Source organism: Oryx dammah, unplaced genomic scaffold, assembly GCF_014754425.2.
Source record: "Oryx dammah isolate SB20612 unplaced genomic scaffold, SCBI_Odam_1.1 HiC_scaffold_29, whole genome shotgun sequence".
In the NCBI taxonomy this organism is placed as follows: domain Eukaryota; kingdom Metazoa; phylum Chordata; class Mammalia; order Artiodactyla; family Bovidae; genus Oryx; species Oryx dammah.
In genome coordinates, this window is record NW_024070213.1 from 35,377,522 (window position 1) to 35,399,835 (window position 22,314).

Genomic DNA, 22,314 nt, shown 5'->3' on the forward strand with positions numbered 1-22,314 from the left:
CATAACCCATTTAAAAGATTTTCATAAACAAAAATCACTGAATTCTATTTCATCAAGTATTTGTCAAATGGCTATAAAGCTGTAGATATGAAGAACAAGACATGATCCCCCTACTTTAAAGAAGATGACATTTAACCGCAGAATATCATAGAGATAACAACCAAGCAAAGCAGCACAGGAAAAATGCCAAGTGAGCATCCAAGAAGCAAATGTTATGGGAGCTCAGATAAAGAAGTGGTCCCAAAGGCCACAGCAAAATAGTGAAGACTTTGTGAATAAAATGGACTTGGACCACTCATTCATAGGGATGCTCATTTCCGATTATTTACTGAATCCCTAGGCTGGGCCAGACATGGTGCCAGAAACAAGGGATGTGAAGATGGAAAACATGTGATCTCAACCTCTGAGGATTCATAATTCACTAGACAGAGCCTGCTGTACTCATGAAGAGGCACACACACACACATACACACACACACACACACACAGAAATGCTACTGCAGATATCTGCAGGACATAGCAGAAGCACAGAGTCACTAGTGGACAATTCTGCCCAGTGGGACGTGGGGTGAGAAAAGGCTTCCAAGAGAAGTTCATGAGTTGAGTCCTCAAAGAGGAGAAAGTGACATGAGAAATGGCATAGCACATCTGAGGAGCTATAAAGAATTTAGTACAGCTGGTGCACAAGAGAAAGGATGGAGGTGGGAGAGACGGAGTTAGAAAAGAACGGAAAGTTAGAAAACTTGAAGAGACTAGATCATGAAGGAGCATTTGCCTTTATAGGGGAAAGTGACTGACTTTAAGCAGGAGAATAATATGTGTTTTGGAAAGGTATCTTTAGAAGCAACATGATTTTTTTTTTTTTTCGTCCTTAATAAGATGTGATGTCTACTTGCCATGAATAGGGAAAATAGATTCTGGAATTTCCAATTCGTTGTTTGCCTTCCTGACCAAGGCAAACCTGGAAATACCTTGTTAGTGAGTGGCAGGGCTGGGAGGAGGAAGGATGTTCCCTGGGAACACATCCCAGCTCTCAGGATCACACAGTGAGCTCTGCCTTTAGGTGTGGGGAAGTTCAGGGGCAACTTGGCAGGAGTTTCTAAGTCACGTGTGTGCCTTCGAGAAATGGTATGATCCTACATGCAGGTGAGCGGCGCACTACTCACTGGAGTGGAGCACTGAGTAGATGAACGATGACTCTCAAGTCACCCCTCCTGAGCTGAATGAGTAAACAGAACAAGAAAAGAAGGAATGGCTCTTCTCTGCCCACAATAGGGAAAGCTTCAGCTACTCAGAGGCAGCAGGGTAATAAGCACCGGCAGATTTGGGGAACAGGGAACAGAAGAGTTCTCAGTTTCTAAAAAAGTAACTGAGATGCATGGTGAATGTTACCAGAACTTGTTTCAACGTCAAGTACTGTATGAGGAATATATATATATATAACCTCATTTAATAAATGCACTTAATTCCTTTTTTTACATATAATTCTTGGATAAGTCAAAATGTCCTAATCTGCTTAGTCAGCCTAAAATTTCCCTAAGCAAATGAGAATTTCTGGAATGTTCTGCTTCACTGAGTAATTTGCAAAGTTCTGCTTCCCAGGTGGTTCAGTGGTAAAGAACCTGTCTGCCAACGCAAGAGACTTGGGTTCAATCTCTGGATCAGGAAGAGCCCCTGGAGAAGAAAAAGGCAACTCACGCCAGTATTCTTGCCTGACAAATCCCATGGACAGAGGAGTCTGGCAGGCTACAGTTGCAAAAGAGTCTAACATGACTTCGTGACTAAACAACAACAATGTAATTACTACAGCAAATCAAAAAATTTATAAGGAAAATGTGATACAAGATTGTTGTGGGTTTTTTTTCTTTTTGAGATAGTCATGAGAAACTTAAAGAAAAAGCATTACTTGGGTTTCCAAGACAAAGAAGTAAGAAATACAAAATAACCAAATGTAACCAACGACAATGATGGTAAGCAGGTACCTGAGTTTGTGTGTTTCCTCCTTCCAGCAAGGCAATGCCAAGTAAGATGCCTTCTGAAAAAATTCTGTCATTTTTGGTATTCACTATAACATCGATGACAAGTTCAGATGCACCTTCTTTATCCAGGAGACACTGAATATCTGACATGGATATCCCCATCTTATCTGAATCTTGCCCAGAAAAGCTTCCTGTGATTAGGAAAAATAAATAAGTAAACCTTTTGTTGAAAGGCAAAATTAATTCTAAAGCTCAAATTTGTTTCATGAACCCAAAATCATACAAAGGTTTTTAATGTGCTTTATACTTATTTTTCCAGTTTTATTGAGATATAATTGATATATAACATTGTATAAGTTTAAGGTGTACAACACTAATAATTTGATATATGTATATACTGCAAAATGATGACTACAATAAGATTAAATTCATCATCTCATAAAGTTAATTTGTATTCCTTGTGATGAGAACTTTTAGGACCTAATTCCTTAGCAACTTTCAAATATGCAACACAGTATTGTTACCAATGGTCATCATGTTGTATATTCAGTTCAGTTCAGTTCAGTTCAGTCACTCAGTCGTGTCCGACTCTTTGCGACCCCAAGAATTGCAGCACGCCAGGCCTCCCTGTCCATCACCATCTCCCGGAGTTCACTCAGACTCACGTTCATCGAGTCCGTGATGCCATCCAGCCATCTCATCCTCGGTCGTCCCCTTCTCCTCCTGCCCCCAATCCCTCCCAGCATCAGAGTCTTTTCCAATGAGTCAGCTCTTCGCATGAGGTGGCCAAAGTATTGGAGTTTCAGCTTTAGCATCATTCCTTCATGTTGTATATTACAGTCCCAAAATTTCTTTATTTAACTGAAAGTTTGTTCCTTTTGACCACTTTCACTTAATTTCTCTACTCCCCACTCTCTGCATGTGGCAACCACAAATCTGATCTCTGTTTCTAGGAGTCTGGAATTTTTAGATTACATATATAACTGATTATTTCACTTAGCATAATGCCCTTGAGGTCCATCCTAGCTGACACAAATGGCAGGATTTTCTTTTTGCTATGGCTGATGATAGTGCTTTTTAAATGAATCTTTTCATATTTGTGCTATTTTTAAGTAAAACACTAGAATAACACTGGCATGCAGAGATGTTATTAGAATTTGAAAATAAAGAGAAAAATGATATCTTGCCTCCTCCTGGTGCAGTTTTGCAGTAGGTTCCAGAGAGGTGTCCATTTATAGAGACTCCATAATCACCTTTAAAGTATCGATTCAGGAGGATTTTTCTTAATGTATTACCCTAATAATAAAAAGGATAAGAAAAATTTTATTGTTCCTTTTTCTAGTAAAAAAGAAAGTTATCAATACATTAAAATGCCACTTAAAATGCATTTTATCAATGATGTTGAACATGGAAAAACTAACATTGTATAATATTTTCTAAGGCAAAAATCTGCCAATATTTCCCATGAAAATAACAAAAATGTTGCCTCTTCCAGAGATAAAGAATAAATATACAGTATTTTCAATAGAACAATATAGTCACAAACTCTATAAATTTAAAATTGCTTCAAAAGCTGAGGGTCCCAGTGTCGGTAAGAATATTCATGGCATCTAAAGAAAACACGGATTAATAAATAACCTAAGAATTGGAAAGGAAAAGCCTTCACTTAGATAGGCCCAGTAAAAAGAGCTAGAAAAGTCCTAGGTATACAGAAGGTGCTCAAAAAATTAAGCTTGATAAGACCGAATGAATTATATTTAAATTCCGAGAGCTTTATTCAGAAGACAGTGGGCAAAAGATAGTCTATCAAACACACAATTCAAAAATTCCTGTTTTCTACTGTTGATTGCTAATAAAGGTTGACAGGTAGTCATATTCTAGTTGGTTGTTTGGATTTCCTCTTTTAGACTTTGTTTACCTGATTTTTTTCAATTAGATTATTTCTTTCACTATTGACAACAAGGAGTTCCTTATATATACTAATTTCTAGTCCTTTGCCAGTTATATATGTTGTAAAGTCTTCCTGTTTATTACTCCTCTTTCACCACTTTTCTTTAACGGAAAGAGCTGTTTGATTTTAATGTAGGCACGTTCATCAGTGTTTTCCACTAGTCTTGTGTTTTTGCATTTTTGTTAGAAATTCTTTCCAACTTTGGTTCAGAAAGACATTTTCAAATATACTCTTTCTAAAGTTGAAAATTTTGCCTTTCACATTTAGATCTATACTCCAATTTGAATTGAATTTTGTGCCAGGTGAAAGGTAAGATCTTAATTTTTTCCATATTGACATCAATTGTTCCCACATAATTTATTGCAAATCATTTTTACCACTTATCATCAATAAACTTCTATCATATACCAAAATTTTTTCTGTCTTCAATTTTGTATAGATTACAAGAGATTTTTAAAATAGTATATTTAGCAATATAGTTGCTTGCATGAACAGAAGAAATATAGATAACTCCAAATCTTCTATCTTATTGGCTATGATTTGAATAGACAAGAGTACTTTTTAAAGTATTATGTAAGGACTGTAGATTTAAATTATTTACATTAACACCACAACTGCAACGGTAAGGACATTGTGGTCCAAAAGCTCATGCACTGGCTGCAGATCGTGCAGCTAACAGGAACAGACTAAGACCTGAACTCAGCTCCTGATGGCAAAATGTGGCCATCGCCCCAGGCCATGCCGCACACCCCCTTCGCATGCCTCCCTTTCCTGCTGTGACACGTGACTCCACTGCACCTTCTCTCTCCCATGCTTTGGGTGTCTCTGTTTCTCCAGCCCTTCAGGCTTTGTCCTCAGTTCTCCAACTCTTGGCTCCCCACTCCCCATCAGCAACTTCTTCCAGCCCTTGCTTGTACAATCCCTTGGGCAGATCTCACTGTCAAATGTGTCTCCTCCATCCTGACCTGCTTCTCCGGAGCCTCTCCTTCTCTTTCCATTCACATTTCCTTATCTACAGCTCGAGGTTCTACTGGCAACTAAACTCAGCTTTTCACAATGGATTAATTCTTCTCTCTTCAACGTGTTTCTCTCTTAAGTAGAAGAAATTCAACTGGTTTCAAGGCAATCACATCATTCTGGTCTTTTAGGCTCCAATATCCCCCCAACTTGAAAATGATTTGTGAAAACCTACCCATTCTACTTTTTCAACTGTTGGTTCCAAGAGTGTCTTCACACATTATACTGTAAAACCCAACTGAACGATGTGATGACTCCTCAACCACAGTTTTCTGGTCTTTCTCTTTGTTCATATCGTATTCTCAGTTTGAAAGCTCCTCTTTTGTCTTACTTATGGACATGTCCTTGGAGGAGGACATGGCAACCCACAGCAGTATTCTTGCCTGGAGAACCCCGCGGACAGAGGAGCCTGATGGGCTACAGTCCATGGAATCACAAAGAGTTGGACACAACTGAAGTGACTTATCACACAGGCACGGACATATCCTATCTTCCCTCTTCACTCTACAAATATTCATTAAGAATCAACTGCATTTTAGGCACTATCTTAACTTTATAAGAGATAACCCTCCTCTCAGACACAGGTGTAAAGAACAGACTTTTAGACTCAGTGGGAGAAGGAGAGTGTGCGATGATTTGAGAGAATAAGATTGAAACATATGTATTACCATACGTAAAACAGATAACTAGTGACAGTTTGATGTATGATGCAGGGCACCCAAAGTCGGTGCTCTCTCTGTGACAACCCTGAGAGATAGAGTGGGGAGGGCGGTGGGAGGGGGATTCAGGATGGAGGGACACATGTATACCTATGGCCAATTCATATTGATGTATGGCAAAAACCATCAAAATACTGTAAAGTAATAATCCTCCAATTGAAATAAATGAAAAAATTCAAATACTTAAGAAAATATATAACCCTCCTCTCAAAGAATTTACAATAAGATCAGTTCCATAAGAGAGGTCCATACTAAGACCTACGGAAGTGCTTAAGAGGGAATGGCTGACTCAGAAGTGGTTTCACAGGGCAAACTTCCCCTGGTAACCCACATGATCATCCCAGCAAAGCTGTCTCATGCAGTCAGTGTGGAACAAATGTCCTAAATGTCACAGTGCCAAGAATTCCAACAGACACTCAGAGCCTTACAGTGACTTTTATTTACTGACACTTAAAATTTTTAGAACACATCTATTATTCCTCCCTATTTCATGCTTTCTTCGTCTAAGATTTTTTCATATGGGGTGCTATGAGTAAAGGTGATGACTAGTCTTAGAAGAGAAAGTGACTAGGTAAGAGTTTATTCTACCAGTGAAGAGAACTCGACTCTCCCCTGTCAAACCAAAGTGGGGCACGTATAAAAGACACAAGAAACTAAAAGTTCTCTTTTTACTTTGAAAAGAAAGCCTTTTGAGTTGAAATAACTTCATCTGGCCAAAGAATGATGCTTCCAAAAGGGTAGGAAAAACAAAATAACACATTTCTTTGGGGTCAAATGGACTTTTTATCATGTATCTCATTACAGCAGAAGGAGATGCTACAAAAGACCTTTTTAGACCCATAAATTATAAGGTTCAAGTTGTAACCTGGGGAGAAAGATGTGAGAACACATTAACTGAAGAAATTTCTTTACAGGGCAGCTCAGTCTGTCGTACTCATCATCGTTCTCACCTCTACACATGAATGGGTTGCTTCTTACTCAAACCCTATAACATATAGCTGGCCTAGCTGAAATAAATACAATTGACAAATGTGAAAACACAGGACTGTTTTTCTTTTTTTAAGGTATGCTGCTGCTGCTAAGTCGCTTCAGTCGTGTCCGACTCTGTGTGATCTCATAGGTGGCAGCCCACCAGGCTCTCCCGTCCCTGGGATTCTCCAGGCAAGAACACTGGAGTGGGTTGCCATTTCCTTCTCCAATGAAGGTATGGGTATTAATTAATTAATTAATTTTTTGGCTGTGGAAGGCAGGATCTTAGTTCCCCGACCAGGGATCAAAGGTGCTCCCCGGCAGATGAAGTGCAGAGTCTTAACCACTGATTGCCAGGGAAGCCCTAGGACTGTTATTCATGATATGGCACAAATCACAGTCACCTCCTGGAAGAGACCTTGTTGTGAATGAAGCCCCAGGTCTACGTGAATGAGCTCCCATTTTATTCTCTGTAAGAGCCTTTTAACCCCATTACTCCAAGAACTCAACCAAGAGATAGAGAAACAATAGCTTCTTAAAGGGTAACTAGAGTGATCACAATGGTCTGATCACTCACCTAGAGCCAGACATCCTGGAATGTGAAGTCAAATGGGCCTTAGGAAGCATCACTATGAACAAAGCTAGTGGAGGTGATGGAATTCCAGTTGAGCTCTTTCAAATCCTAAAAGATGATACAATGGAAGTGCTTTACTAAATCTGCCAGCAAATTTGGAAAACTCAGCAGTGGCCACAGGACTGGAAAACGTTAGTTTTCATTTCAATCCCAAAGAAAGGCAATGCCAAAGAATGCTCAAACTAACACACAATTGCACTCATCTCACACGCTAGTAAAGTAATGCTCAAAATTCTCCAAGCCAGGCTTCAGCAATAAGTGAACTGTGAACTTCCAGATGTTCAAGCTGGTTTTAGAAAAGGCAGAGGAACCAGAGATCAAATTGCCAACATCCGCTGGATCATGGAAAAAGCAAGAGAGTTCCAGAAAAATATGTATTTCTGCTTTATTGACTATGCCAAAGTCTTTGACTATGTGGATCACAGAAAATTCTGAAAGAGATGGGAATAGCAGACCACCTGACCTGCCTCTTGAGAAACCTGTATGCAGGTCAGGAAGCAACAGTTAGAACTGGACATGGAACAACAGACTGGTTCCAAATAGGAAAAGGAATACAGCAAGGCTGTATATTATCACCCTGTTTATTTAACGTATATGCAGAGTACATCATGAGAAGTGCTGGGCTGGAGGAATCACAAGCTGGAATCAAGATGGCCAGGAGAAATATCAATAACCTCAGATATGCAGATGACACCACCCTTATGGCAGAAAGTGAAGAGGAACTAAAAAGCCTCTTGATGAAAGTGAAAGAGGAGAGTGAAAAAGTTGGCTTAAAGCTCAACATTCAGAAAACGAAGATCATGGCATGTGGTCCCATCACTTCATGGCAAATAGATGGAGAAACAGTGGAAACAGTGGCTGACTTGGACTGTAAAGAAAGCTAAACACCAAAGAATTGATGCTTTTGAACTGTGGTATTGGAGAAGACTCTTGAGAATTCCTTGGACTACAAGGAGATCCAACCAGTCCATCTTAAGGAAAATGGGTCCTGGGTATTCATTGGAAGGACTGATGTTGAAGCTGAAACTACATTATTTTGGCCAACTGATGAGAAGAGCTGACTCATTTGAAAAGACCCTTATGTTGGGAAAGAGTGAAGTGAGGAGGAGAAGGGCATGACAGAGGATGGGATGGTTCGAGACCATCACCAACTCAATGGACTTGAGTTTGGGTAAACTCCGGGAGTTGGTGAAGGACAGGGAGGCCTGGCGTGCTGCGGTTCATGTGGTTGCAAGAGTCGGACACGACTGAGTGACTGAACTGAACTAAACTGAGAAAGCTACATTTTACCCTCTGTTTTAAAAAATGCCCTTTATGTTGCTAAAGAAGAAAGCTATTCAAAACCAATCAGACAGCGGAAGTGTTTCATGGCAGATTAAAATATGCACCCTATCTGTCATTATTTCTAAATTATTTTCAGGCAGATAAAATGAAATTGCAGGTGCTTACCAGATTCATAAACATCAAAATCAAATGAGCCACATTTTTGTTATCTAATTCCAGCCAAGTTAGAAGCATATGTTTTCTAACTATATGAATTCAAAATGCCACAGAAAGGGACAAGAGCTCCCTCTATTCTGCTTTCAACTCTGGAGCCACACCATCATGCTTTAGTCCCCTCTATGCCACATACTAACGGTATGTTTTAAGCAAGTTACTTCACTATACTATCCAGCACTCAGTCCTACAACTGTCAAATGAAATGATCATAACACCCTTCAGGGGGCTTCTGTGATGTGGAAAATATGTAAAGTACTTAGAACAATTTCCAGAACATAGTACGTACTCTGTAAGTTGTGTATAATTGATGCTGTTGCTAGTGTTAATACCAGATCACAGAACAGTTTACAATTGACACGGTGATTTTGTACATAGTTTCTCACTGTATACCAAACCATCCCATATACTAAGAAAATGGCAAAAATAATAAATGGTAAACTAAGGGAAAATCCTCATTCATCCACTATTAGTCAGTCCTTGAAATTACATACTTGTGAGCTAATCTGCACATACTTTGCCATTTAAAATGGACCTTCCAACTTCAACTAAGTGGAAAAAATTCTATTCTGGTTCCAATTCCACAGGTTTCAAAAAAAAGCAAACCTTGGAGCCAAACAGGGCTTTCCAGGTGATGCTTGCGGTAAAGAACGCGCCTGCCAATGCAGGTAAATGTAACAGACATGGATTCGATCCCTGAGTGAGAATGATCCCCTGAAAGACGGCACAGCAACCCACTCCATTATTCTGCCTGGAGAATCACATGGACAGAGGAACCTCACAAGCTAAAGTCCGTAAGGTCGCAGAGAGTCAGACATGACTGAAGTGATTTAGCACCCATGCATGGGGCTAAACAGGAATGAAGAATAGGCAGAGATGGAATAGGGTTCTGTTTGTCTTAACTACCCTCATTTAAGACTGGAAAACTTCAGATATCGCTACATCACAAGTTTAGCAGACAACAGACATTTCTGTTGTCTAGTACTGAGTTCTGACTTGAAGGATGGGAGGCAAGTATTTTGCCTCAACCTGTCTTGGGGCATTCTTGGTGGCCTTACAGTGTTGACAGCTTGGAGGCAAGTCATTTTCACAAATTCCTTTAACTCAAAGTAACTGTAGAACCAAGGTCAGAAATTATGGTGCCAAGGTTATAAATAATAGTCTCAGAGCTATAATTGCCACAGCAGAAATTTGGGAAAGAACTAAAAACATATTTTGAAAAGCATCCTAAAACTGAGAAGATCAACTTCTGTTGAGCTCAACTCTTCAGCTTCCAAAATGAATTCCTGACTGGGCTCGCCATGGAAGGTGTCTTTATTGGGTTAGGCCAAGTAGCAAGGAATGTCCTTCCCTGTCTTTTCAATATCAGAGTCAATTCCAGGCCACAAGACACAGTTTTTAGCCAATGCCTTCATGTGAACACATCCCAGATGTGCTAAAGATAATGTAGCCAACATAACTAACAACCACCTTCTGAAACTGCAACAAAACATCTCCATAAAAAGAGAAGCCACAAGTTTGTGAAAATCTGAGAGGATGGGTTTTGCCCGGCCACTTCCTGTTGCATCAACTCTAATGGATCAAAAATTAAGAAGCTTAGAAATGACTGCCTTTCACAGATAGAAATGATACCAAGTGTGTATTAGTCTTAAAAAAGGACTAAAGATTTTCTTTGATTTTCAAGGAAGCCCAGGACTGTCTCATTAGGAGTTAGCAGCATTCAGAGTGAAGGGTTCAAGGATGTGATATTTGAGGGACCAAATCCACATTTGTTCCCATTTCCTGGGAAAAATCAGACACTAAAGTAACATTTTTCTACTGTGTGCAGTATCCTTAACACACCATCAAAATACATCCCACAACCAGAATCCTAGAAACCTAAGTCCTCAAGTAGAAATTTAAAATGCAATGAAAATTGCAAACTAAAGATGCTTAATTTATGGTTTCTCCTCTAGGACTAACAATTAGCTGCTAATCAGCTTGGATAAGATCTACAAGAAAGTGATTGTATGTTTCTGTACCCTCTGCGTAGTTTTATTTTAACATTAAACTTGGTATTAGTCTAACCGGTGCTCTCCTAACCTTTCTGTTTAATGACAGTCTCTCTGATTAGATAGTTTTCCTCATTTGAATTCCAAGAGGTTAAAAGGCATATTTCTAATTTCAAATAAATTATTGCAACAGCTGTATCCTAATGGAATTACATTAAATGTGGCATTATAATCAACTACATCTTCAAGGAACTCCTTTGGGAAAATGTGGCCAAACTCCTATAATCTAGTTGTCTGATGGTTTAAATTTCTGGGTCACTGACTCCAAGGAATGTAAGCCAGTTCTTTCCCCTGATAATTTTCCCCCTACTTCTTAAGATAAGAAATACAAACTTCAACGGGAATAGTTATTATATACATTCACAGATACTCTTTATCAACACGATGACACAATCATGATAACCTTGAAAACATACTGATGTTTCAATAAATCTAGTAAAGGAGGTTATGAAAAATAAAAGAATGTAGAAATTCAATTCATACACTAGAATGACAGTCTACTTCCATCTCCTTTCTTCCCTTTTTTTTACTCCTTGTTAAGACATATTATATTTCTACCATGTGTCAGACCCTAGGAAAGGGGCTGTGAAGAGCAATTCGGCAGCATACGCTAAAATAATTTTCAAATATGTACAGCTGAAACATATGGCACTGTTTTTCAAAATAAATAACTGTCACCAGACCATTTGATTCCATTTGTGAAATTTGAACATTTAAACAGTAAAGGATGATATTTAAACGTTTAATGATGATACTGGAGGTAAGAGTGACAACTCATCATTCTGGGTTTATCAACTATCAACTACCTCTAGAAAAAACAAGGTTGCAAACACTGTTTTAGAGGATGAGTTTGTGCCCCATAACTAGTGAGAAGTAAAGGAAACTATCTTCTTTGGGATTTAATAAAAGCCTCTCAGTATTTGTTTACCAGGAAGTACACAGACTGACATGAAACTCAACAGCATCGTACACCTCCTCACCCATTTTAATACAGGGTCTGCTTAAATTCTAAGGGTTGAGAACTTATTCAACCCTTCACCCACAGTACTGAAAATGGATCTTTCTGCTTATAATTGCTCACTTTTCTGTGTAAGCAGTCTTCTTCTCATCTCTAGAACACAAAGAGCTGAGAGAAGAATAAATAAGCAAGTGATAAGCAGAGGAGCCTTATATACCATTTCCCTATTGAAGCAAAGCTCCTAGATTCACACATCATAAATCACTACCTCATAAAATTACACTCAAATGGCAGTGCATACAACCACTGAAGTTAAGCCCACAATCCCCTGGTAAAGAACGCAGAAACTACCTGTTACTGAGAAAATGGAATCAATATGCTGCCGATGCAAGCATGAGCACTCACGCTGAAGACCAGGAAAAATGGAATTTCTTATGGTTAATTTCAAAGCTCCTGTAAAAGCTTTGTATACCTGAAGGATGACATGCCCAAGTACAGATCAATAAAGATCCAGCCTATGGAGGTCTCAGAGAACACAAGAGAACAAAGCCAGATGGGAGAGGAGATGGAAATAATTGAGACTTGAACTTGATCTGAACGTGAAGTACAAGTGAACAGTTTCCCTCTTGGACAATGGGAAGAAGGATATCCGTTTTAAATCCTTCAGTGCTGTGCTTCCTCTCATATTTCCACAATCACTTGGTAAAGATTGTTACACAGGTACAACTTTGCCAGACGGAGTACCAAGTGGTAAGGAACAATATATAAGTTATTGAAGATCAACCTCTATCTCACACAATCCACAAAAAATCAATTTCAGATGGATACAAGATTTAAATGTGAATGAAAAAACTATAACACCTAACACTTTCAGAGGTCTATGTAGGAGAAAGTATATTTATGACAAAGGGGTAGGAGAGGACTTCTTAAACAAGAAACAAAGTCTGTAAACTATAAAAGACTACAGTAAAATTAAGAGCTTCCATTTATTAAAAGACATCAATAAAACCACTCAGAAAAGATAATTTCTAGATATAAATATAATATTTAAAGAATTCCTGCACACTAGGAAAAAAGCATAAACCATCCAAAAGAAAATAGAAAACTCAAACAGGCAAGTTATATAAGAGAGAAGCCAAATAGCACCCCCAAAAACATACAAAAATAAACAACCAACCTCATAAGGAATTAGAGAAATAAAAACTTTAAACTGCAATAAGAGACTTCTCATTCACAAGGCTGGCAAAGTTTTAAAATTCTTTCAACATCAACTTTCTACAAGGATGTGAGCAAAAAGAACACTGGGAGTTGAGCAATTGGTGTAGCTACTTTGAAAAATAATTTTATATTCTCAGTGAAGCTAATGATGTACAGATGAAAAACAACAACAAAAAACAAAGCAAAACAAAAAGAGAAAAGAGAGAGAGGAAAGACTAGCGTGTTCCAGCTCTATACTCACCTTCCTATTTCTATGGATATTATGTTGTCAGTGCAGTTGATGAGTTGCAAGCCGTGTTCTATCTGTCTACAACCAAGTGGGTTTGGCTCACTGGGCAGTGAGAGGGGTACAGAACTTGGCAGAGTTGTTGAGGGAACAAGATGGTAGAAGAGCCAACCCCTTCAGAGAAAAAGAGAGAGAATCCTCACCCTCTTTCCCCAAAAATACTGGAATGGAATTAGCCTTAAAAAGGAAGGAGAAAACTACCACTTGTATTACTTATCAATCAGTGCAAATATTTTGACAAAAGAAGTATGAAGGCAACTTTTAATAAGTTCAGAATATATTTAGAAGTTCTTAGATTTATGGAGCCAATGGAATGAAGAGGAGCTCTACAAAGCCGCAATGTCAAGGTAAGCTCTTGAAAATTAAATGAGATATCTATCAACACACAGTCTAACACATAATAATGAAATTTAGAAAGCACTTGGCATTGGAAAGCTGTACACTTAGTGAAAATGATAATGTTCTCAAAACCAACATAATTAGTTTGGATCTGGGTTCTGCCACTGGGTTTGTGATCTCAAGAATTTTATTTACGTGCCCCTGGACTCAGTTTCTCCATCTTTGAATAATAATATCTATGCTGCAGGGCTATTTTAAGAATTAGAGATTATGTTCTTAGCCCATAATAAGTGCTAAACAGTTAATTATAATATTGTGTTTAACATTAAAAAATAAGCTTCAATTGAGAAAGATTTGCACAAATAGCATATACAGGATATGACAATGCCTAGCTCCACAAAGATACCCACAGTTTTCACTGCTGACCTAAGTATCCAGCTCCAACTTTCTATAAATGTTTAAGAGAAGGCAAATGAAAAACAGCATTCATTTTGTAGAAGATCACTTAGAAGCCAACTTGATCAGTGTGTTATGGTTTCATAAAAATAATACATTAACATGCATAAGTTTCAAGTATCTCTACTGCATGTACAAAGCAGAACTCTTCCAAAAGCCAATGGTCTAATTTTCCATTAGGGAAAGAAAAAGAACAGTATTTCATCCTAGTATTTGTTTTTAACATAAGAAATGTAAGAAAAATATTTTAAACATTTATAAAATTATCACAGTGTCCATTAGGAAAGACCGCTTGCTAACTAGTGTCCCCACATGCACTTGGTGCCCTTGTAATTCATTCTCTGATATTTAGAGGGCTGTGAAACAACAGAGGACTATAGTGAATACACAAGAACAAGTAAAAATGCCTACAAATTGATGAGAAAAGATCTCATGAAAAGTGGACAAAGAATTGAACTGGCATTTCATATAAGAAAATACATATGGCCAATAAGCATGAAAAAATGCTCACCTTTAGTAGTAATTAGGGAATATAAATTAAGTCTGTGTTGAAAAAGAATACATATATAAATATATATGTGGATATATATATCTGAATCACTGTTGTGTACTCCTGAAACTAACACAGCATTTTAAATCAGTTATACTTTATTTAAAAAGAGAAACACCAAAAAGACTATCATAAGCCACCATTTTACAAGCACTAGATTGGCAAAAATTAGGAAGTCTGACAAAATGCATGCTGAAGAGGACATGAATCAGTTATGGAAATGAAAACTGGTACAGCCAGTTTAGAAAACGTGTTCTCACCTGGCAGTTGCATTCCCAAGGAAATGTGCTCCAGAAGATACACAGTACCATATCCTAGCCATTCATATTAGCACTGACAGCAAAACAAACAGGCAAAACTTAAACAGAAAACTGCAATCAATCCAAATATCCACTGACAAGACAATGGGTCAGTAAACTGTGGTACATTCCCAGAATGGAATAAACAGTGGTGAATATGAAAGAACTAGAGCCTCACAGCAATACCCAACAGCCTGGAAGAATTTCAGAAACATGATGTTGAGAGGGGAAAAAATGTCCTGGAAGACATGAAATGCAGTATTAAAAATGAGAGGTACCAGTTTACCAGTTGCCTCTGGAAGATGAAGCCAGAACACATATGTAGATACATGCTCTTGTTCAGTTTGCTGGGGGATTCACATATCTTCATTACATTATTGTGTTTTATAATTTAAAGTGATGGTCTACATATTATCTCATACAAAGTCAATATTATATTTAAAGAAAATATTCAATAAATATTAAACATCATGACAGTTTGCATGTCATGTACATTCTGTGGCTTTTGAATACCGACCAAAACCCACAGCATAGCTTACATAAGGACTCATGACCCAACATCTACAAATCTTGTCATTACTGTTCTGTGAATCAGTCTATATATTCCTCCTACCACACAAGCCTTTCAGTGTCTCATCATGTCTCTTCTTCCTCAAGGCTTTAGAAAAGATGGTTCCTTTTGCCATCCATGCTTTCTTTGCCCTTCTCCCTCTCCACCCCCCAGCTTTGCTTAATTAACTCTGACTTGACCTTTAGGTCCAGCTCAACCATAACAAAGTCATCTTCTGGAATCTTACCAAACTAGTTTTCTTTCAGTCCCTTCCTAATACCATGTGCTTCATTCACCATAGTCTTAGTTTTATTATATCAATCTATGAATGATTTCGATCTCTTCATACTAGATTATTAAAAAAACAAGGACAAGGACTTGCTTTTTTTTTCCCTTTTGCCATTTTTTCCCCCCTTTTGGCTAATCATCAACTCCAACATCTAGTGCAAAAGCTGGCACATTAAATACTCAATAAAAACCTTTGAATGCATGTATAAACCAATGATTCTGAATGAGAGGGCACTATTTACCAAAAAATAGTCACATTGAGTGGAGTCTTTTTAAGGACTGCAATATTTGACATCTGTCATGCCTTACAACTTTGGAAGATATTTGAATTATATTTAAAGTTACTTACATATTAAATATTTTCAATACACAAACTCATTAACTGTGCTTCCAGGTCAGAAAGAAGTTAGTTATGTTGGAATCCAAGAAGCAAAATATTAGACTACCAAAAAGAAAAGGTGAACAATTCTAACAGTCAGTCTGAAAAATTTGAAGGTAAAATGTTGATCAATGATTGTGATATGGTTTAATGCAAGAAAATACACTAATATGCTAAAAGTCTAGTCCAAGTTATTCCCTTGTCACCGTATGTCTAATGAAATAGGGTTTTTGTATTTTACTGAAAAACATTTGTATTTACTGAAAAACCCTGATGCCATATCTAGTCAAGGCTATGGTTTTTCCAGTAGTCATGTATGGATGTGAGAGTTGGACTATAAAGAAAGCTGAGCGCCGAAGAATTGATGCTTTTGAAATATGGTGTTTGAGAAGACTCTTGAGAGCCCCTTGGACTGCCAAGGAGATCTAACCAGTCTAACTTAAAAGGGATCAGTTCTGACTGTTCACTGGAAGGACTAATGTTGAAGCTGAAACTCCAATACTTTGGCCACCTGATGCGAAGAGCCGACTCATTTGAAAAGACCCTGATGCTGGGAAAGATTGAGGGCAGCAGGAGAAGGGGACGACAGAGGATGAGACGGTTGGATGGCATCACCAACTCAATCAACATGAGTTTGGGTAAACTCCGGGAGTTGGTGATGGACAGGGAGGCCTGAAGTGCTGTGGTCCATGGGGTCACAAAGAGTCGGACATTACTGAGTGACTGAACTGAACTGAATACATCATTGCAAGGATCTGACTGAGTAACATAATTCTTAATATTATGTAAGCATGTCTCTTAAAAAGATACTATTTTCTCTTAAAAATATTATGTTTGGTGTGCCATAATTTATAAAAGATAAAATCAAAAATAATTTTTTTCTAACTCATTTTCCCCTTATCAAATTAAAATAATTTTCTCTTAGTGTTTGCTGTTATGACAATAAAAATTATGTAGGTCTAATTTTGATGGTTTCCTGCATCTAAGTGTCCATGAGACCATATATCTTGCCTATTTTAATATAAGTAAGCATCTGCTTATATGTCCCAACTATGTTCTAGAAGTTAACCATAATTTTCAAAGAATTCCACAATGAAACACTATGAGACAATGATTTAGAACTGGTAGAAACTAGGAATTCCATAAATATTCAACAACATTTTAAAGTACCAATACAATTATTACCAAAAGAAAACAGATTTCAATTCAAACAAACCTAAAGATGCCTGAGCTGATTAAAAGACAAAGTGTCAAATGCCTACTTTAGGAAGATACTTTTTCAGTCTTTGACTCAGCTTATTACAGTCTTTTGAACACTATTTTGAAAGTCATTTATTCCCTCTGGCATATACTATGGCAGAAAATTCACTATCTTATACATCCTGAACTGTAACTGGAATTCAAGCCACTAAGAAAGTAACACTTTATGTCTGAAGTGAAGTGTTAATCACTCAGTTGTGTCCCCACTCTTTGCAACCCCACGGTCTGTAGGCCACCAGGCTCCTCTGTTCATCCCATGGACTTCAGCCTGCCAGGCTCCTCTGTCCATGGAATGTTCCAGGCAAGAATACTGGAGTATATAGCCAGTCTCTTCTCCAGGGGATCTTTCCAACCCAGGGATCAAACCCCAGTCTCCTGAATTGAAGGCAGATTATTTACCAGCTGAGCCACCAGGGTGTCTAGAAACATGCAAAGTACTTCTGCTGCTATGGAAGCTGAGCTGCCTGGCAGGGCTGGGGTGTAAGGCATCTGCATTATAAACACCCACACAGGCTCGTGAATCACCTGTCCAGTTAGCTTTGGAAAGGAACAAAGCAAAATATTTTCATGGTGAAAACACAATCTTCAAAATTTTGACTTGAGGTAAATCAGCTACTTTCAATTAGTAACTTAAATAGGACATGGAGAAGAAAAATTTCAGTAAACTATAGGTTGCTAGACAGTATATTGAAAAGCAGAGACATCACTTTGCCAACAAAGGTCCATATAGTCAAAGTTATGGTTTCTCCAGTCATGTATGGATGTGAGAGTTGGACCATATAGAAGGCTGAGCACCGAAGAACTGATGCTCTCGAGCTGTGGTGTTGGAGAAGACTCTTGAGCGTCCCCTGGACTGCAAGGAGATCAAACCAGTCAATTCTAAAGGAAATCAATCCTGAATATTCACTGGAAGAATTGATGCTAAAGTTGAAGCTCCAGTACTTTGGCAACCTGAAGCAAAGATCCAACTCATTGGAAAAGACCCTGATGCTGGGAAAGACTGAAGATAAGAGAAGAAGGGGATGACAGAGAAGGAGATGGTTGGATGGCATCACCAACTAATGGATTTGAGTTTGAGCAAGCTCTGGGAGTTGGTGAAGGACAGGGAAGCCTGGTGTGCTGCAGTCCATGGGGTTGCAAAGAGTCGCACATGACTGAGTGACTGATCAACAACAATAGGCTGCTAATTTCATACTCCCAAATTCGGAAACAGTAAGTTAATGACTCTTTCTCTCTTCTTAATCTGTGTGTGTGTGTGCATGAGTGTGTGCAAAATATAATTTTTATACTCATGGATATTAACATGATATTAGCCTGATCAGTCACTTCAGTCATGTCCACCTCTTTGAGACTCTATGGACTACAGCCCACCAGGCACTTCTGTCCATGGGATTTTCCAGGCAAGAATACTGGAGTGGGTTGCCATGCCTTCCCTCCAGAGGATCTTCCCAACCCAAGGACTGAATCCACATCTCCTGCATCACCTACATTGCAGGAGGATTTTTTACCTCTGAGACTGGAGAAGCCCATTATATTATAAAAGGTATTGATCAAGTCTTTGAGGTATTAAAAGTCTTGTTTCTCCTGTGGGTATTGGCAGCATAGATGATTGAGTTGCCTTCAAAAAAAAAAAAAGGGCACAAACACATCTCCTACTATATTTCTTATATATATATAGATATAGATATAGATATATAGATATATACAGATATATATTTATTTGGCTGCACCAGGTCTTAGTTGCAGCATGTGGACTCTAGTTTCCCAACCAGGGATCAAACCCAGGCCCCCTGCATTGGGAGCTCAGTCTTAGCCACTGCACCACCAAGGAAGTCCCTCATATTACATTGGAATGATTTTTTTTCACAAGGATATATTTATTAGAAGGATATATTTATTATTTATTTTAATAGGAAGAATTGAAAAACACTTCAATGATTCTAACACACACATTTTCACCCAAACTTTAGGATTCCTGAATTACAGGTCAATCTAAAATTAATGGTATACCATACCTCAATTGGCAACATTTCTTTTCTCCCCAAGAGATACAATTCATAGCACATTAAAATTGACAAGAAAGAAAAAATATCTTTTAATTTAGCATTGGAATTCAACAAAGCCTCATGGTATCTGGTATCACTCACTATTACACCTACTTTCCAGTTCATATAAAGCAAGATGAAAATATACCAGAGATTTAGGGATTTAATCTTTTAATCAAGCTAGTTGTCTTTAGTGTTTTCCCTTTTTTACTGCTACCTGTTCCATGCAATACTTCAGTTCACCATCATCTTATGTTTTCATGTCATATGCTCTGAATTGGGCCTACATTAAGATCAGTATACAAAATGAAAATATTGACACAGATGAGGTATGCTTTACTTACAAACTAAGAGCAACAGAAAAATAAGGGAGATGCATTTAAAATAATATTAAATAAATAATTTATTTAATATATTTATATATAAATATATAATATTTAATATAATATTAAATAAAATTAAAATTAAGCACGTACAATATTAAATTGCTCTCCTTTAAAATATTCGCCCTCTGACACCACTTTACCTCCACTAGGATAGCTAAAATAAAAAAATAGAGGCAATAACAAGTCTGTGAATGCAGAAAAATTGGGACTCTTAACTGAACTGAATACATTGTTGATCATAATAAAATGGTACAACTACTCTGGAAAACTGTTTTTCAGTTCCTAAAAATTAAACATATAGTTTCATATGACCCCAAATTCCACTCCTAGTTATGTGTGAAAGAAAAATAAACACATATGTCCACACAAACAGCTGTACCTGAATGTTGACCGCAGCGGTATGCAGGTCAGGAAGCAACAGTTTGAACTGGACATGGAACAACAGACTGGTTCCAAATAGGAAAAGGAGTACGTCAAGGCTGTATATTGTCACCCTGCTTATTTAACTTATATGCAGAGTACATCATGAGAAACACTGCACTGGAAGAAACACAAGCTGGAATCAAGATTGCCAGAAGAAATATCAATAACCTCAGATATGCAGATGACACCACCCTCATGGCAGAAAGTGAAGAGAAGCTAAAAAGCCTCTTGATGAAAGTGAAAGAGGAGAGTGAAAAAGTTGGCTTAAAGCTCAACATTCAGAAAACGAAGATCATGGCATCCGGTCCCATCACTTCATGGGAAATAGATGGGGAAACAGTGGAAACAGTGTCAGACTTTATTTTTTTGGGCTCCAAAATCACTACAGATGGTGACTGCAGCCATGAAATTAAAAGACGCTTACTCCTTGGAAGAAAAGTTATGACCAACCTAGGTATACTTGATAGTATATTCAAAAGCAGAGACATTACTTTGCTGACTAAGGTCCATCTGGTCAAGGCTATGGTTTTTCCTGTGGTCATGTATGGATGTGAGAGTTGGACTGTGAAGAAGGCTGAGCACCAAAGAATTGATGCATTTGAACTGTGGTGGTGGAGAAGACTCTTGAGAGTCCCTTGGTCTGCAAGGAGATCCAACCAGTCCATTCTGAAGGAGATCAACCCTGGGATTTCTTTGGAAGGAATGATGCTAAAGCTGAAGCTCCAGTACTCTGACCACCTCATGCAAAGAGTTGACTCATTGGAAAAGACTCTGATGCTGGGAGGGATTGGGGGCAGGAGGAGAAAGGGACAACCGAGGATGAGATGGCTGGATGGCATCATGGACTCGATGGACGTGAGTCTGAGTTAACTCTGGGAGATGCTGATGGACAGGGAGGCCTGGCGTGCTGCTATTCATGGGATCACAAAGAGTCGGACACGACTGAGCGACTGAACTGAACTGAACTGAACTGAACTGAAGAAGAAAAACCCAAATGTCCCTCCATGATAAGTGGATAGACAAAATACATACAATGGAGTGTTATTTGGCCATAAAAAGGGAATGAAGTACTGATACAGGTAAACATGGATTAGCCTTGACAACATTATGCTAAGTGAAAGAAAGCATAAGACCACATAGTTTAAGATGCATTGATATGAAAGTCTAGAAGATGCAAATCCACTGAGAGAGAAAGCAGATTAGGGGTTGACAGGGGGTGGGGTGGGGAATGGAGAGAAACTGCTAAGGGTATGGGGTTTCTTTTGGGGGTAATGAAAATGTTCTAAAAGTAGACAGTGAGTGTTGTTTGCAAATCTGTGAATATGCTAAAAACCACTGAATTGTATACTTCAGCAGGGTGAATTTTACAATGTATGGAAATTTTAGTAAGGCTGTTAAAACTATAAAATATATACATTATATTAAAGAACTTCACTCTATCAATTATTTTTAAATGCTTATCTTAAAGAAAATAATGTCAATTCTGTCCAAATTTTTGCTAATAAGCAGCTGAGCCATCACTGCTATTTGCCACAAAGTTCTTGCAATTAAGTACATTTGTACAACAGATGTATCAAAAACAGCACATGTTTTGAATGTTACATCTGTTAGTAAAATACAGAGCAGCTCAAACTGCTAATTAAATATAAAATTGCATGTGTCAATTAGGAGCCAATTTCTTGTTAAAACTATCTAATGTTTAAGGCACAGTAAATTGAACTATCATCTAAGACTGCTTGTCTTGACCTGTGTGGGAAGGCAGCCCAGCGCACTGAATATAGGCTGGACAGTTTCCATGGATACCTCACACCATTTGAGGTGTAAGAAACCAAAATTTATAAACAACCTCAGGAAAAGCATGCTTCACAAAATATATTAGTTTAAAAATAATGATCTTCTTGAAGATGCTAGAATTAATTTTGTTGATAAGTGGATAAGGTTTTTGGCGGGGGCATAAGGGAGTGTTTTAAAAGGACAGCTTTTAAGTTGAGTTAGAATTCACAGTAGAGGGAGAGACATATTCAAAAGGCTTTACATCATAAGGTTTACAGCAAACCTCA

General features: G+C 38.0%; 1 protein-coding gene across 1 annotated transcript in view; it reads right to left on the minus strand.

Moving 5' to 3' along the window:
• Positions 1-22,314, minus strand: part of ITPR2 (inositol 1,4,5-trisphosphate receptor type 2) — a 594,002-nt gene that overhangs the window by 193,786 nt on the left and 377,902 nt on the right. The window contains exons 38-39 of the mRNA XM_040234592.1: positions 3,167-3,275; positions 1,983-2,170 (exon numbers count right to left, since the gene is read on the minus strand). Of these exons, the coding sequence (XP_040090526.1) occupies positions 1,983-2,170; positions 3,167-3,275 (297 nt within the window). The remainder of the gene's footprint in view (positions 1-1,982; positions 2,171-3,166; positions 3,276-22,314) is intronic.